Source organism: Rana temporaria, chromosome 1 (genome assembly GCF_905171775.1).
Source record: "Rana temporaria chromosome 1, aRanTem1.1, whole genome shotgun sequence".
Lineage (NCBI taxonomy): Eukaryota > Metazoa > Chordata > Amphibia > Anura > Ranidae > Rana > Rana temporaria.
This window is the reverse complement of record NC_053489.1, coordinates 44,781,244-44,795,305: the sequence shown is the minus strand read 5'-3', so window position 1 is coordinate 44,795,305 and position 14,062 is coordinate 44,781,244. Positions and strand designations below refer to the sequence as shown.

The following is a 14,062-nucleotide window of genomic DNA, read 5'->3' as shown; positions in this document are numbered from 1 at the left end:
GATGTAATTCTACGCTGGCCGCTAGGTGGCGTTTACATTGTTTTCTCATTTGACTATGCAAATGAGTCTGATACGCCGATTCCCGAACGATTTTGCGCCGCCTCGACGTCGTTTCCGTAAGCGTAAGGTTACCCCTGCTATATGAGGGGTAACCTTACGTCAGTCCGCCGTATGCCATGTTAAGTATGGCGTTGGGTCAGCGTCATCTTTTTCCGTCGCTTACGTCGTTTTACTAAGTCGTTCGCAAATAGGACTTTACGTCAATGACGCTCACGTCGGCTTCATTGACTGGAGCATGCACTCTGGGCTATTTTTACGGCCGGCGCATGCGCAGTTCGATCGGCGCGGGGGCGCGCTTAATTTAAATACAAGCCGCCCCCTTTGAATTACGCGGCCATACGCCGGGCCATTTACACTACGCCGCCGCAAATTACAGAGCAAGTGCTTGGAGAATACGGCACTTGCTCCAGTAAGTTGTGGCGGCGTAGTATAAATGGCTTACACTACGCCGCTGCGGATTCTATGTGAATCTGCCCCAGGATGTTTTTCCAGTCTTTTGAAGTGTAATGCCGCGTACACACCATCACTTTATGTGATGAAAAAAAACGAAGTTTTTAAAAACGTCACTTTAATTGACCATGTGTGGGGGAAAACGTCGTTTTATGTCTTGTGAAAAACGACAAAAAAAATTGAATTTCAATTTTATGTGTCGCTTTTCAAAACTTCGTTTTTTACTTCACAGAAATTGACCGTGTGTAGCAAAAAACGACGTTTAAAACAACGTTTTTACACCCGCGCATGCCCAGAAGCTAGTTATGAAGTGAGCTTCAATGGAAAAAAGTGGTGAACGTAACCTCGCTTTGCTAGAGCATTGTGAAAAAACGATGGTGTGTAGGCAACTTCGTCTTTGAAAATTGAAGTTGCAAAAACGCGTTTTTTACTTCACAGAAAATTACGTTTTTTTTTCATCACATAAAGTGATGGTGTGTATGCGGCATAAGAAGACATTTATTTCCAAAGCCCTGTCTCTACAAAGTATTAACACTAAGTAGAGAGAGAAAAAAAACGCTCAGTAGTCTTCAAAGAACCTCCTCACTGGAACCAAACCATGGGTGCCGGCAATGCAATAGTGATGCAAAAATATGAAGGAAACTTGGACAGCCGGCGGCTGTCCAAGTTTCCTTCGTATTTTTGCAAAGTATTAACACTGTATTAACTGTATTAACACTGATTGAAGGAACATGAAATAACTGGGGAGGATCTATCTAGGAATGAGACCCCATTCACACCTGAGCATTTTGTAGCTTGAAGCCTGAAGCTACAAAATGCTGGAGGGGAAAAAATCAATTATTCTCTATGGAGATGGTTCACATCTCCACTCCAAAACGCCTGAAGCCAGATGCTCTAAAATGCCTGCAGCTCAAACAAGTTCTGGGACATTTTTTTTAGGCAGATTTGGGTGTTTTTTCTACTTTTTACATTGGTGACCTTTTGACCTGTACAAATCGCGACAAAACGCGGTTAAAACGCAGCCCAAAAATCGCGACTTTCTGCCTGAAAACGCCTATGCTCAGGTGTGAATGGGGCCTGAACTAACTACACAAAGGGAAAAGCAGAGGTAGAAACCAGAATCAAATAATAAACAAGTTGTAGGGCCCAACACCTCCACCAGTGTTGCCAACCGTACGCATGTAGCGCTACCCCCGAAGGAGCCGCTGGTTAATTTGGGATCTACTCTCTTTTGGCTCAGCTCACCCCTGTTTAACTAGCTCGAACCCTCCCTTGACACATCAGAAGCCTGGTGGTGGAGTTACTGTGACCTCTGTTGAGCTAGGGTCACAATAGCAGTAACAGTATAACAATAGAATTACCTGTTGTTAGGGACGGCTCCTCCAGGCAAGAAAATACACTCTACACAGTGAATGTAAGTTTAAATGAAAAGGGTAAGTTTACTTCATGGAAACTTAAGGGAACAAGCATAGGTTTGAATTATGAACACAAATGGTAAGCAATGACTCACTATGATTCGCAAGGGCCCTTGCAGGAATCAGTAATTTAAAACAGTATCAGTAATTTATGACAGTAAGGAAACTTAACTAGGGATGGTATCACTCATTTAAACTAGGGTAAACAGTCTATGCTCACGAGCGCACTCTAGCGGGCAGTCCTACAGAACAGTAAATGATCACGATGCGGCCGGTTGGTGCACATAAGACATTGTAATCCAAGGCGGCAGTTAATGAGGGAACTTAAACAACCAGATGTCTGGAACAACGAACGTTGGTGAGCCGACACTCGTCAGTGTCAGTCACTTCCACAAACACCCAAACAGTTAACTAGGCCTCTAAGTTTCGGGTTGAGGCCGAGAATGGGTCTCCGGCCTGTGAGGTGGCCCTAGGTGTCTGTGTAAACAGAGAGTCAGAAGTTGAGCAAGTGCTCTCCCACTCGACAGGCCGATCCGCCTGAATTCTCCTCAGAAGGCGCGCTGGTGAATCACCGCTTCACAGTTCAAGAATCCCGGACGAGGGTGCTCCACTGGTTCGACTGACAGCTGGATTTCCTCTACGATCTCCGGGTACACAGGCTGGATGCTGGAGTCTTGCTTCTTTCCAGACAGCTGGTCTCTCAGTAGATTTAGGCCTAGGCTTCTGGCCTAACCATACGGCTGTGCTCTGTCAGCAGCTCCGCAGAGGAGAGAAGTGCAGGTCCTGAGAGCGAAATCAGCAGCGCCCTTTCTTTAAGTAACCTCCCCCATAAGTCTGTGCGGAGGTGTCACGTGTTTAAAAACGCAGGGCATTGTGGGAAGTGTAGTCTGTTTCTCCTAAGAGTCAATGGAGTCCATATCTACTGCTACTCTCAATTCCACAATGCATAACTCCTTAAAGGTAACTTGCATATTTACAATGGTGTGGATAAAGTTCCAGCGGGGATAGCCTGTCGTAAGGTTCTGACAGGATGACCCCGCTACACGTAAATTTACGCACAGTACGTAAATGTAACCCCTTTTTCGGGGTGTACGTAAAGTCAGTGATTGTACACCGGCGCCCATAAAAAACATGGCCGCGAGCCGGCCATATACAACTGCGCATGCGCCGTTCCGAAGCCGGCCGAGCTCAGGGAAACATGTTCACGCTAGGCCGGGCGGCACACGCGCAGTAATGCGATGATGCCATTTTTGAAGAGACCTCAGCGGCTGGCGTAAGCCGCGCGAGTCTCCTGCACTCAGTGCATGGCACGCAATCATAGCACTGACAGGATGCTGACGTTCTCGAGGTGAGTGAAACTGGGGAGATACAAGCGTGACAGTGAGTGAGAGGAGAGCCTGGACATTACTGGGATCCAGTGGGAGCCTGAAGCCGTGCCATGCAGGGGACACAGACTGATGTGCTCTGTCCACCACATTACTTCTCGAAATCATCAGTGTGCTGTGTCCTCCTCCTGTGCCCCTTTCCCCTCTCCACAGGTCAGTGGAGAGGTGAAAGGGGCACAGGAGGATGACACAGCACACTGATGATGTGAAGAAGTAATATGATGGTGGTGGACAGAGGAGGAGGCTAATGTGAGGAGGGCACCATCATGTCCGCAGTCTCCACCGGCACCACCAGTAGTATGTCCGCAGCCTCCGTCCACCTCCTGTAGTATGTCCGCAGCCTCCGTCTACCTCCTGTAGTATGTCCGCAGCCTCCGTCCACCTGCTGTAGTATGTCCGCAGCCTCTGTCCTCCTGCAGTATGTCCGCAGCCTCCGTCCACCTCCTGTAGTATGTCCGCAGCCTCCGTCCACCTGCTGTAGTATGTCTGCAGTCTCCGTCCACCTGCTGTAGTATGTCCGCAGTCTCTGTCCACCTCCTGCAGTATGTCCGCAGTCTCTGTCCACCTCCTGCAGTATGTCCGCAGTCTCTGAACACCTCCTTGTAGTATGTCCGAAGTCTCTGTCCACCTCCTGTAGTATGTCCGCAGCCTCTGTCCACCTGCTGTAGTATGTCCGCAGTCTCTGTCCACCTGCTGTAGTATGTCCGCAGTCTCTGTCCACCTCCTTGTAGTATGTCCGAAGTCTCTGTCCACCTCCTGTAGTATGTCCGCAGCCTCTGTCCACCTCCTGTATCGTGTCCACAGCCTCTGACCATCTCTTGTCTTTTATCATGTCTGCAGTCTGAGGGTATTTTAGAAAGGAGTCATGAGTGGGAGTGCCGCTGGGATGGGAGTTATGGGTAGAAACAGACGTGTGAACTGTGGAGAGGGGATCAGAGCCACCAAGCTGGAGCCGTCTGACTGAGCCCCGCACTGTGCACCTGAGAGGAGGTCAGTGACAGCGCCGGCAGGCCATTCTGAGGGGGGGGGGGTCACTGATCTAAGGAGGTGAGTGAATACAATAATGTAAGGGGGCACCGATATAAAGGTTACCCCCTATATTGGTAACTCCCCCTTACCATAGTGTATTCACTCTGCGGAAGGTGGTCTCTATTCACCAGAGCCCCTCCCCACACATCAGAGTTTTCCCTTACATCATGATCTGCAGCGTTCCCCTTTACCTAAGAGTTCCCTTGAACTGTAAGGGGGCATCCTGCAGACTCTGATGTTCTGATGTAAGGGGGAACTCTGTGCTGGCTGGGTTATAGTAACCCAACCTTCATGTAAATTGAAAAAGATGTTTTTTTTGTTTTACTTTTGTTTAACTTACACATTGAAATAGCATTAGCTATGTGTTTATAGTTCAAAAACAAAGTCATTTTAGGTACTTTTGTGCAGCGTCAGTAAAAAATGCGGCTCTGACAGTAATTTTCATGATTTTTTGCCAGTAAAAAATTGGTGCCGTTCATAAATTTTGGCATCCTTGCCAGTAAATTTCCCTTCAGGGGGTTGGTAACACTGATCTCCACTAGATGTCAGCATACTACAAAACAATAATAGCCCATGCAGTTCACTACAACACAGAAACATTACATAGAAGTGGGGCAGAACACACTGTTGAACAGAGATGTATAGCAGATATTGGGCAGTTTGCTGGAACCAGGGCCGGACTGGGAATAAAAACCAGCCCTGGAAAAAATTTCATACCAGCCCCATAATATTATTATACCAGCTTAACAGCATAGCGTCATTATTTTCTTGTTCATGAAAGGAAAAACCATACATTTTAAAACACACGCTCCAAAAACGCCCCCTCCATTGAAATGAATTGAAAACGCTGTAAAATCGCGGTAAAACGTGGTAAAATCACGGTAAAATAGCAGTGTTTTACCGCTATTTTAACGCTCCGTTATAGGCGTTTCCGGTATGAAAGTGCTCTAAAGGCTTATATGCATGGTATTGTCATAAAAAGTGTTTGGAGACCCGAGTCCTGCCTCAGGGGACATGTATCAATGCAAAAAGAGTTTTAAAAATGGCAGTTTTCTTGGGAGCAGTGATTTTAATAATGCTTAAAGTGAAACAATAAAAATGAAATATTCCTTTAACCACTTAAGGAGCGCCTCCTGCACATATACGTCGGCAGAATGGCACGGCTGGGCACATCAACGTATATGTACGTTGATCTTTAAGCCCAGCCGTGGGTCGCAGGTGCGCGACCCGGTCCGAAGCTGCGGGACCCGCGGACCCGATCGCCGCTGGAGTCCCGCGATCGGTCCCCGGAGCTGAAGAACGGCTTCCCCGCTCTTCACTGTGGCGGTGTCATCGATCGTGTGATCTCTTTTAAAGGGATCTACAATCGATGACGTCACACCTACAGCCACACCCCCCTACAGTTGTAAACACACATTAGGTGACACATAACCCCTTCAGCGCACCCTGTGGTTAACTCCCAAACTGCAATTGTCATTTCCACAGTAAACAATGCATTTTAAATGCATTTTTTGCTGTGAAAATGACAATGGTCCCAAAAATGTGTCAAAATTGTCTGAAGTGTCCGCCATAATGTTGCGGTCACGAAAAAAAACGCTGATCGCCGCTATTAGTAGTAAAAAAAAAAATTGATAAAAATGCAATAAAACTATCCCCTATTTTGTAAACGCTATAAATTTTGCGCAAACCAATCGATAAACGCGTATTGCGTTTTTTTTTACCAAAAATATGTAGAAGAATACGTATCGGCATAAACTGAGGAAAAAAAATGTTTTTATATATTTTTGGAGGATATTTATTATAGCAAAAAGTAAAAAATATTGAATTTTTTTCAAAACTGTCGCTCTATTTTTGTTTATAGCGCAAAAAATAAAAACCGCAGAGGTGATAAAATACCACCAAAAGAAAGCTCTATTTGTGGTAAAAAAAGGGCGCCAATTTTGTTTGGGAGCCACGTCGCACGACCGCGCAATTGTCAGTTAAAGCGACACAGTCCCGATTTGCAAAAATGGGCCTGGTCCTTTAGCTGCATTTTGGTCCGGGTCTTAAGTGGTTAAATGTCGTGCCTGGGGGTGTCCTTAGTATGCCTGTAAAGTGGTCCAGTTTTCATGTGTTTAGAACAATACCACAACAAAATTAAAATTCTATCGGAAAAAAAGTCATTTAAAAGCTGTAATGAATTGTTGGGTCTCGGCAATACAGATAAAACTCATTGAAAAAAAACGGCATGGGCTCCCCCCCCCCCCCCAGTCCATTACCAAGTCTTTTGGGTCTAGATGTACGTATGGTCTACCAACCAACAATAATTCTGGCTCCCACAGACTGACTACAGTATGTGCTCATGTAATACAGATTAGTCCTGTGAATTTAAGGTGGTGCTCCCACCAACAGCTCATTATTTGTACAAAAGACATATATCCACATAATCTCTTTCTTACATTCAAACCCACCATCATGGGTAAGGCCACAAAGCTGCCAAAAGACATCAGGGACAAGATTGTAGACCTGCACAAGGCTGGAATGGGCTACAAGACCATCAACAAGAAGATTGGTGAGAAGGAGACAATTGTTGGAGCGATTATTCACAAATGGAAGAAATACAAAGTAACCATCAATCGCCCTGGGTCTGGAGCTTCATGCAAGATTTTGTCTCCTGGGGTAAGGATGATCATGAGAAAAGTAAGGAATCAGCCTAGAATTAAAAGGGAGGAGCTTGTGAATGATCTCAAGGCAGTTGGCACCACAGTCACCAAACAAACCATAGGTAACACAGCATGGTTATGTTGAGTGTATTTCTCATACGCTGTCTAGAAAAGTCAATAAAATACATGTTCAGTTTACATTTGGGTTCCTATAACCAATTTACTCTTAGCATACATGTAGTAATTATCAGATACAAATCTCAAAACAAAAAAACAGTGTAATGAGGCAGTCCAACCCCAGGAATAAAGTGAATTTGCCCTACCTTTATTTTCGAGAGAGAAAAAACATATTCCAAGCACGTTCTCAGATCACTGGACTGTGTTGTGGAGGGGGCTGTAGTCTGCACGCTGGGATCTTCTGTATTTCCATTGTTGTTTGTTGGAAATCGGTCCTTTAAAACAAACACGGTGGTCAGGACTCCAACGGCAGTGGCGATGGCGCACATCAAGCCACAAATGAGAAAGATTTTCCATGGTTCCAGGCATTGACGACACTAGAAGAGTAATAAACAGAATTCATAAAGGCTAGCCTATAAATTAAATAACTAAATGTTATCTTTCTCATTTTAAGAATCATATACAGTACGTAGAAATAATGCCTGCTCGAAATGTGGCAGCGTAAAGGAGCCTGTAATTTGCCTGGTTCTTTCCCAAGGTTAGTGAAGAGGCAGCCATGCACACAGCAATAGTTCCATCATTCTTAGCTCAATAATCAGTCTAGGTGATGTCTTTTTAGGATTTTCATTGCCGAAGAACTTGGATGGGATATAGGGTGATATGGGATACCGCAGATTTACTGAATATTCTCAGGAGGACACTCCACTTTGCTAAGCCTCCCTGAACAGTCTCTATGCAGGAGTAAACAAAGATGGTGGTTCCATTTTAGATGCTATCCAGACAGAACTACCATTGGTTCTTCCACCCAAAGAAATACAGCACAGTCACTAGGACCCTGAGCTCAGGTCAGTACTCACAATGTCACAGGATTACCAGATGCCTCCTTCCAGTATAATGGACACTCTTCAGTGAGGGAGAGGTTGAGCCTTTCGGGTCTATTATGGATATTAAGGGGAACTCCACGCCAAAATGTAAAAAAAAAAATTGGAATGGGGTCCCCCCAAAATCCATACCAGACCATTATCCAAGCATGCAGCCTGGAGGTCAGGATAGGGAGGACGAGCGATCCCCCCCCTGAACCATACCAGGCCATACCAGGCCACATGCCCTCAACATGGGGAGGGTGCTTTTGGGTCACTAGGACAGCTGCCCAGTAGTACTGTTGAAAGTTCGGGAGAGCTAAACCACCCTGGCTCACTGGCAGCTGTAATGTGGGTATCACCAACCTGAGTACCTTCCCCAGCCATACAAAGGAAATAACAGTGGAGTTCAACCTAAGGAAGAACGACGCTGTGAAAAAAACTGGGCAATTCCTAAAGAAATAAAGAAACTTAGGGAGGAAAATTCACCCTGCGACCCGGAGTAAGAAGGAGAGATTTCGAGCCTGCGCACCACCGCGAGAACAAAGTCAGCAGGGGGGGGGGGTTAGGTTCAGGTCAAAATAAGTGCCTATGCATATCCCCAGATATTTGAGGATAGATCAGGGACTTGTCCCAGGTCTCCGACTATGTGCAAGCCACCTACTACATCTGCTTCCCCAAGGATTGTCACAATAAATATTCAGGCTGCCCATTTGCCTTGACCAACCTCCTATGTTCCAGAAGCATCTAGAAAGCAGGAAAGAGCAATCAAACAGGTCAGCCTGTGAGATCCAGAACAGCCAAAAGCAATTACCAGCTGCTCGATTGATTACAGAGGAGACAAAAACGAAATTTTCTTAACATCCTAGTGGCCTAACTAGGAGGTTGCTACATCAGCATATTATAATAAATCCCCATTCTCTATCCTTGCCCCTAAAGTGAACCTTGCACCTAAATAACACAGTTTCCTTTTTAATTATGGCCCCTTTCCCCCTTACTGGCACACTGCATACAATAAATATTAAAGAGCCAACACCCTTTTCCGAAATATTCAGTATTAAATTATTATAACTGTGCAGGCTTACTTATAGAATTAAATTTCCTACTTATTCGGCTTAATTTACCAAAATCTAACATTTTTCAAGGAGGCCATAGGTCATCTGAAAACTGACAGTTGACGCCCAAGTCAACTTGAATGATATCATATATGGTCTCCTAACAGTAAAAGGTACAATATGTAAGAAAATTTAGATTATGATTATTGAGGGTGCCAAATATCTCCTGTCTCAGCACACTGAAACTATGCACAGTTAAATTGGAACTTCAGATATATATTAAAGATCACCCTTTAATCTATCTATACATTAGTAAATAAAAAGTTAATAGATTACATTTTCGAACTGACCTAGTATTAAGTACCTTACTGTATCTTTTTATTACCTTCTTAGATTCTGTCTATCAGGCCTCGTACACACGACCGAACATGTCCGCTGAAACTGGTCCGCGGACCAGTTTCTGTGGACATGTGCAACTGTGTGTAGGGCCTAGCGGAAATTTTTCCGGCCGAGCGGACAGGTTTCCAGCGGACAAAAGTTTCTTAGCGTGCTAAGAAACTTGTCCGCTGAAAAGCTGTCCGTCGGACATGTCCGATGGTTAGTATGACTCATCGGACATGTCCGCTGGTTATGACGTATAACCAGCGGCCCGAAATCCCACGCATGCGTCGAATTGATTTGACGCATGCGTAGAAGCATTGAACTTCCGCGTCAGAGAACGTCAGTGTCGTATACATCACCACGTTCTCTGTCCGCGGGGAATTTGGTCTGATGGTGTGTACACACATCAGACCAAAACCTCCCAGCAGACATGTCCGATGAAAACGGTCCGCGGACATGTCTGGCCGTGTGTACAAGGCCTCAGTGTTTTCACCATAAGATTCGCACATTTTCTTATGGAATCGTATGCGATTATATTCATGAATAAAGTATCTCAGTGCTGCCTGATTGATGCAAAACCATAAAAAATTTCCACCCTGGCTGCTCAAGGGAGTTGGGTGAACAGTTCGAGCCGAGCAAAAGTTCAGCCTGAACATTGCCTGTTCTCACTTTCGGTGAGCATCCGAAAATTGCGTGGCGCTCGTCGGAATGTTCGCCTGCCAAACAATACAGTAGGTGAACCCGATTTTGTGTCAATCTCGCTCTCTTTCTCGGCGAGATTGAGCACCTACGAGCCCCATCGCGGGAGCCAGCGCCGAGCTGGCTTGCCGCGATGGAGACAGAGCCGTCATAGAAGCGACGGGAGATCCGACTTGGATTCCCGCCAATTCTACACGTGTGCGGCGTTTGTTATGAATCCTGAGGGGGAAGTCCCCGCCGGATTTTAAATAAAAATCCGGCATGGGTCCCCCCCTCAGGAGCATACCGGGCCCTTAGGTCTGTTATGGGTTGTAAGGAGAGCCCCCCTACGCCGAAAAAAACGGCGTAGGGGGTCCCCCTACGATCCATACCAGACCCGTATCCAAAGCACGCTACCCGGCCAGCCAGGAAGGGAGTGGGGACGAGCGAGCGCCCCCCCCCCCTCCTGAGCCGTACCAGGCTGCATGCCCTCAACATGGGGGGGTTGGGTGCTCTGGGGCAGGGGGGCGCACTGCGGCCCCCCCACCTCAGAGCACCCTGTCCCCATGTTGATGAGGACAGGGCCCCTTCCCGACAACCCTGGCCGTTGGTTGTCGGGGTATGCGGGCGGGAGGCTTATCGGAATCTGGGAGCCCCCTTTAATAAGGGGGCCCCCAGATACCGGCCCCCCACCCTAAGTGAATGAGTATGGGGTACATCGTACCCCTACCCATTCACCTGCAAGAAAAGTGGTAAAAACACAAATAAACCACACAGTGTATTAAAATATTTTATTAGTCTGCTCCGGAGGCCGCCCCCTGTCTTCTTTATTAGCTCTTTTACCAGGGGGGGCTTCTTCTTTGACGTCTTCGGGTGGGTGGGGGCCGCCGTCTGGTTCTCTTCCACCGCCGGGGGGGGGTGGCTTTTAAAAAAGCCCCCACCCCCCCGGCGGGTTTCCTCCGGCGTCTTCGGCGGGGCTCTTCTTCTTCCGCTATCCCGACGGGTCTTCTCCGCTATCCGGGGGGTCTCGCCGCTCTCCGCTGTTGACTCGTCGCACCCCGGTTCTTCGTCTCGCAGTCCGGTCCCTTCTTCCGTGCTGTACGTCTTCTTCCGCGCTGTGACGTCATGTTCTTCACTTCTCTTCTTCTCCCGATGTTGACTCGCCGGTCCTCCTCGCTGAAATTACGGATGCGCGCCTTGCATCGGACCTATATAGGCCTCACAGTCCCATCATGCTCTGTACCTACCCATGTGATACCTACCACGTGGTAGGTATCACATGGGTAGGTACAGAGCATGATGGGACTGTGAGGCCTATATAGGTCCGATGCAAGGCGCGCATCCGTCATTTCAGCGAGGAGGACCGGCGAGTCAACATCGGGAGAAGAAGAGAAGTGAAGAACATGACGTCACAGCGCGGAAGAAGACGTACAGCACGGAAGAAGGGACCGGACTGCGAGACGAAGAACCGGGGTGCGACGAGTCAACAGCGGAGAGCGGCGAGACCCCCCGGATAGCGGAGAAGACCCGTCGGGATAGCGGAAGAAGAAGAGCCCCGCCGAAGACGCCGGAGGAAACCCGCCGGGGGGGTGGGGGCTTTTTTAAAAGCCACCCCCCCCGGCGGTGGAAGAGAACCAGACGGCGGCCCCCACCCACCCGAAGACGTCAAAGAAGAAGCCCCCCCTGGTAAAAGAGCTAATAAAGAAGACAGGGGGCGGCCTCCGGAGCAGACTAATAAAATATTTTAATACACTGTGTGGTTTATTTGTGTTTTTACCACTTTTCTTGCAGGTGAATGGGTAGGGGTACGATGTACCCCATACTCATTCACTTAGGGTGGGGGGCCGGTATCTGGGGGCCCCCTTATTAAAGGGGGCTCCCAGATTCCGATAAGCCTCCCGCCCGCATACCCCGACAACCAACGGCCAGGGTTGTCGGGAAGGGGCCCTGTCCTCATCAACATGGGGACAGGGTGCTCTGAGGTGGGGGGGCCGCAGTGCGCCCCCCTGCCCCAGAGCACCCAACCCCCCCATGTTGAGGGCATGCAGCCTGGTACGGCTCAGGAGGGGGGGGGGGCGCTCGCTCGTCCCCACTCCCTTCCTGGCTGGCCGGGTAGCGTGCTTTGGATACGGGTCTGGTATGGATCGTAGGGGGACCCCCTACGCCGTTTTTTTCGGCGTAGGGGGGCTCTCCTTACAACCCATAACAGACCTAAGGGCCCGGTATGCTCCTGAGGGGGGGACCCATGCCGGATTTTTATTTAAAATCCGGCGGGGACTTCCCCCTCAGGATTCATAACAAACGCCGCACACGTGTAGAATTGGCGGGAATCCAAGTCGGATCTCCCGTCGCTTCTATGACGCGCTTGCTGGGATGTGCTGTCACTATTCCAGTGAGTGCAAGATGTCGGCGAGATCTCGGCACCACGTCGCCGAGTATCAGCGCGACGCTGTCGTGCTAAAAGCACAATATCACAAACACCTACTGTACACTGCGCGCTGCATTCTAAGTCCTGATTGGGCAAAGCTTTGGTTAATGGTTATTAAGCAGTTTGTTAAGGAGAAGGCCAGGAAGCCGGTCGCAGTGTCCTTAACAACAGATGAGTCTTCAGCTGTTAACGGCATTGACATCAATAGAAAAGTGTTTTTTTTTTTTTAAAAGAGTTGGGCCCTTTAGGTCTTGTATGGATTTTAAGGGGAACCCCAAAAAAAGGCGTGATATCCCCCCAAAATCCATACCAGACCCTTATCTAAGCATGCATCCTGGCAGGCCAGGAAAGGGAGGGAGCGATTGCCCCCCTCCCCGAACCATACCAGGCCACATGCCCCTGGGGCAAGGGGGTGACTGTGACAAGGGCCTCTTCCAAAAAACCCTGGGCTGTGGTTGTGGGGGTCCTCGTGCATGGGGCTAATCAGAATCTGGAAGCCCCCTATGTACTATGTACCCCATACTCATTCACATAGAGAGGCAGGATCTGTGGACCCCCTTTGTCAAAGGGTGTTTCCAGATTCTGATATACCCTTAAAATCCTCGTCAGACTCAATTGTATTGTATTACCAGCAATTTAAATGTCAATGTTTTTCTTTATAAATGTCAGTTTTGCTGCAACTATATATGGTACAGATGCATTTTACAGGCAGACTAAGGCATTGTACACACAATCGGAATTTCCGATGGAAAAAGTCAGACGGAATTTTTTCATCGGATATTCTGACCGTGTGTGTGCCCCATGAGAGTTTTTCCATTGGAAATTCCGACGGACTTAGAAAGAGAACATGTTCTCTTTTTTTCCGATAAAAAATCAGAAATTCCGTTCGTCTGTATGGAACTCAGACGGAGAAAAAAACACGCCTGCTCAGAATCAATTCGGAAGCATTGAACTTAATTTTTCAAGTTTGGGTCCCATAGATTTCAATGGGGTTCGGAGTTCGCAATGTTTTTCGAGTTCTGGCACAAATCGAACCGAGGGGGGAGGCTGTTCGGCCCAACTCTACTGATCAACTTCTCAAGCTATATAACTTAACAGTCCTTAGATGTGATGGCTGCATTAGTGTTCATTATTTTCAGGCTTTTTTTCCTTTATTTTCAGCTGGTGATCCTGTCATCCTTTAACACAACAATAAATAAACAGATTACTGAAACAAGCTTAGTATCATTACAGTGGGTGGGCGAGCTTCTTCATTGCAATCTTCACGGCATCTCTGAGCCTTGAAAAGAAAAGAAAAAATATTTGTAAATAACTTGAATTGTTTTATTATGTTTTTGGTCAGTGCACCAATTTTAATTTATACTAAAAATGGACCTCCTGATTAAGGGGTTCCTGTATCCAAGAACAGAGCTCTCGGGACGCCTGTCTTTTACATGCACATGAACAATAATGGCATCCCAGTCTTAGTCCATATGGTTCAATATTTAGTTGGCCCATCATTT

At 47.4% G+C, this 14,062-nt stretch overlaps 1 protein-coding gene across 1 annotated transcript in view; it reads right to left on the bottom strand.

Annotated features, from left to right (window-relative positions):
* LOC120926936 (uncharacterized threonine-rich GPI-anchored glycoprotein PJ4664.02-like) overlaps positions 1-13,830 on the bottom strand; it is a 73,077-nt gene extending 59,247 nt beyond the window's left edge. Inside the window, exons 1-2 of the mRNA XM_040337262.1 lie at positions 13,792-13,830; positions 7,305-7,535 (exon numbers count right to left, since the gene is read on the bottom strand). Coding sequence (XP_040193196.1) covers positions 7,305-7,487 — 183 coding nt within the window. The 5' untranslated portion in view covers positions 7,488-7,535; positions 13,792-13,830. The remainder of the gene's footprint in view (positions 1-7,304; positions 7,536-13,791) is intronic.
* Between the last annotated feature and the right edge of the window lie 232 nt (positions 13,831-14,062).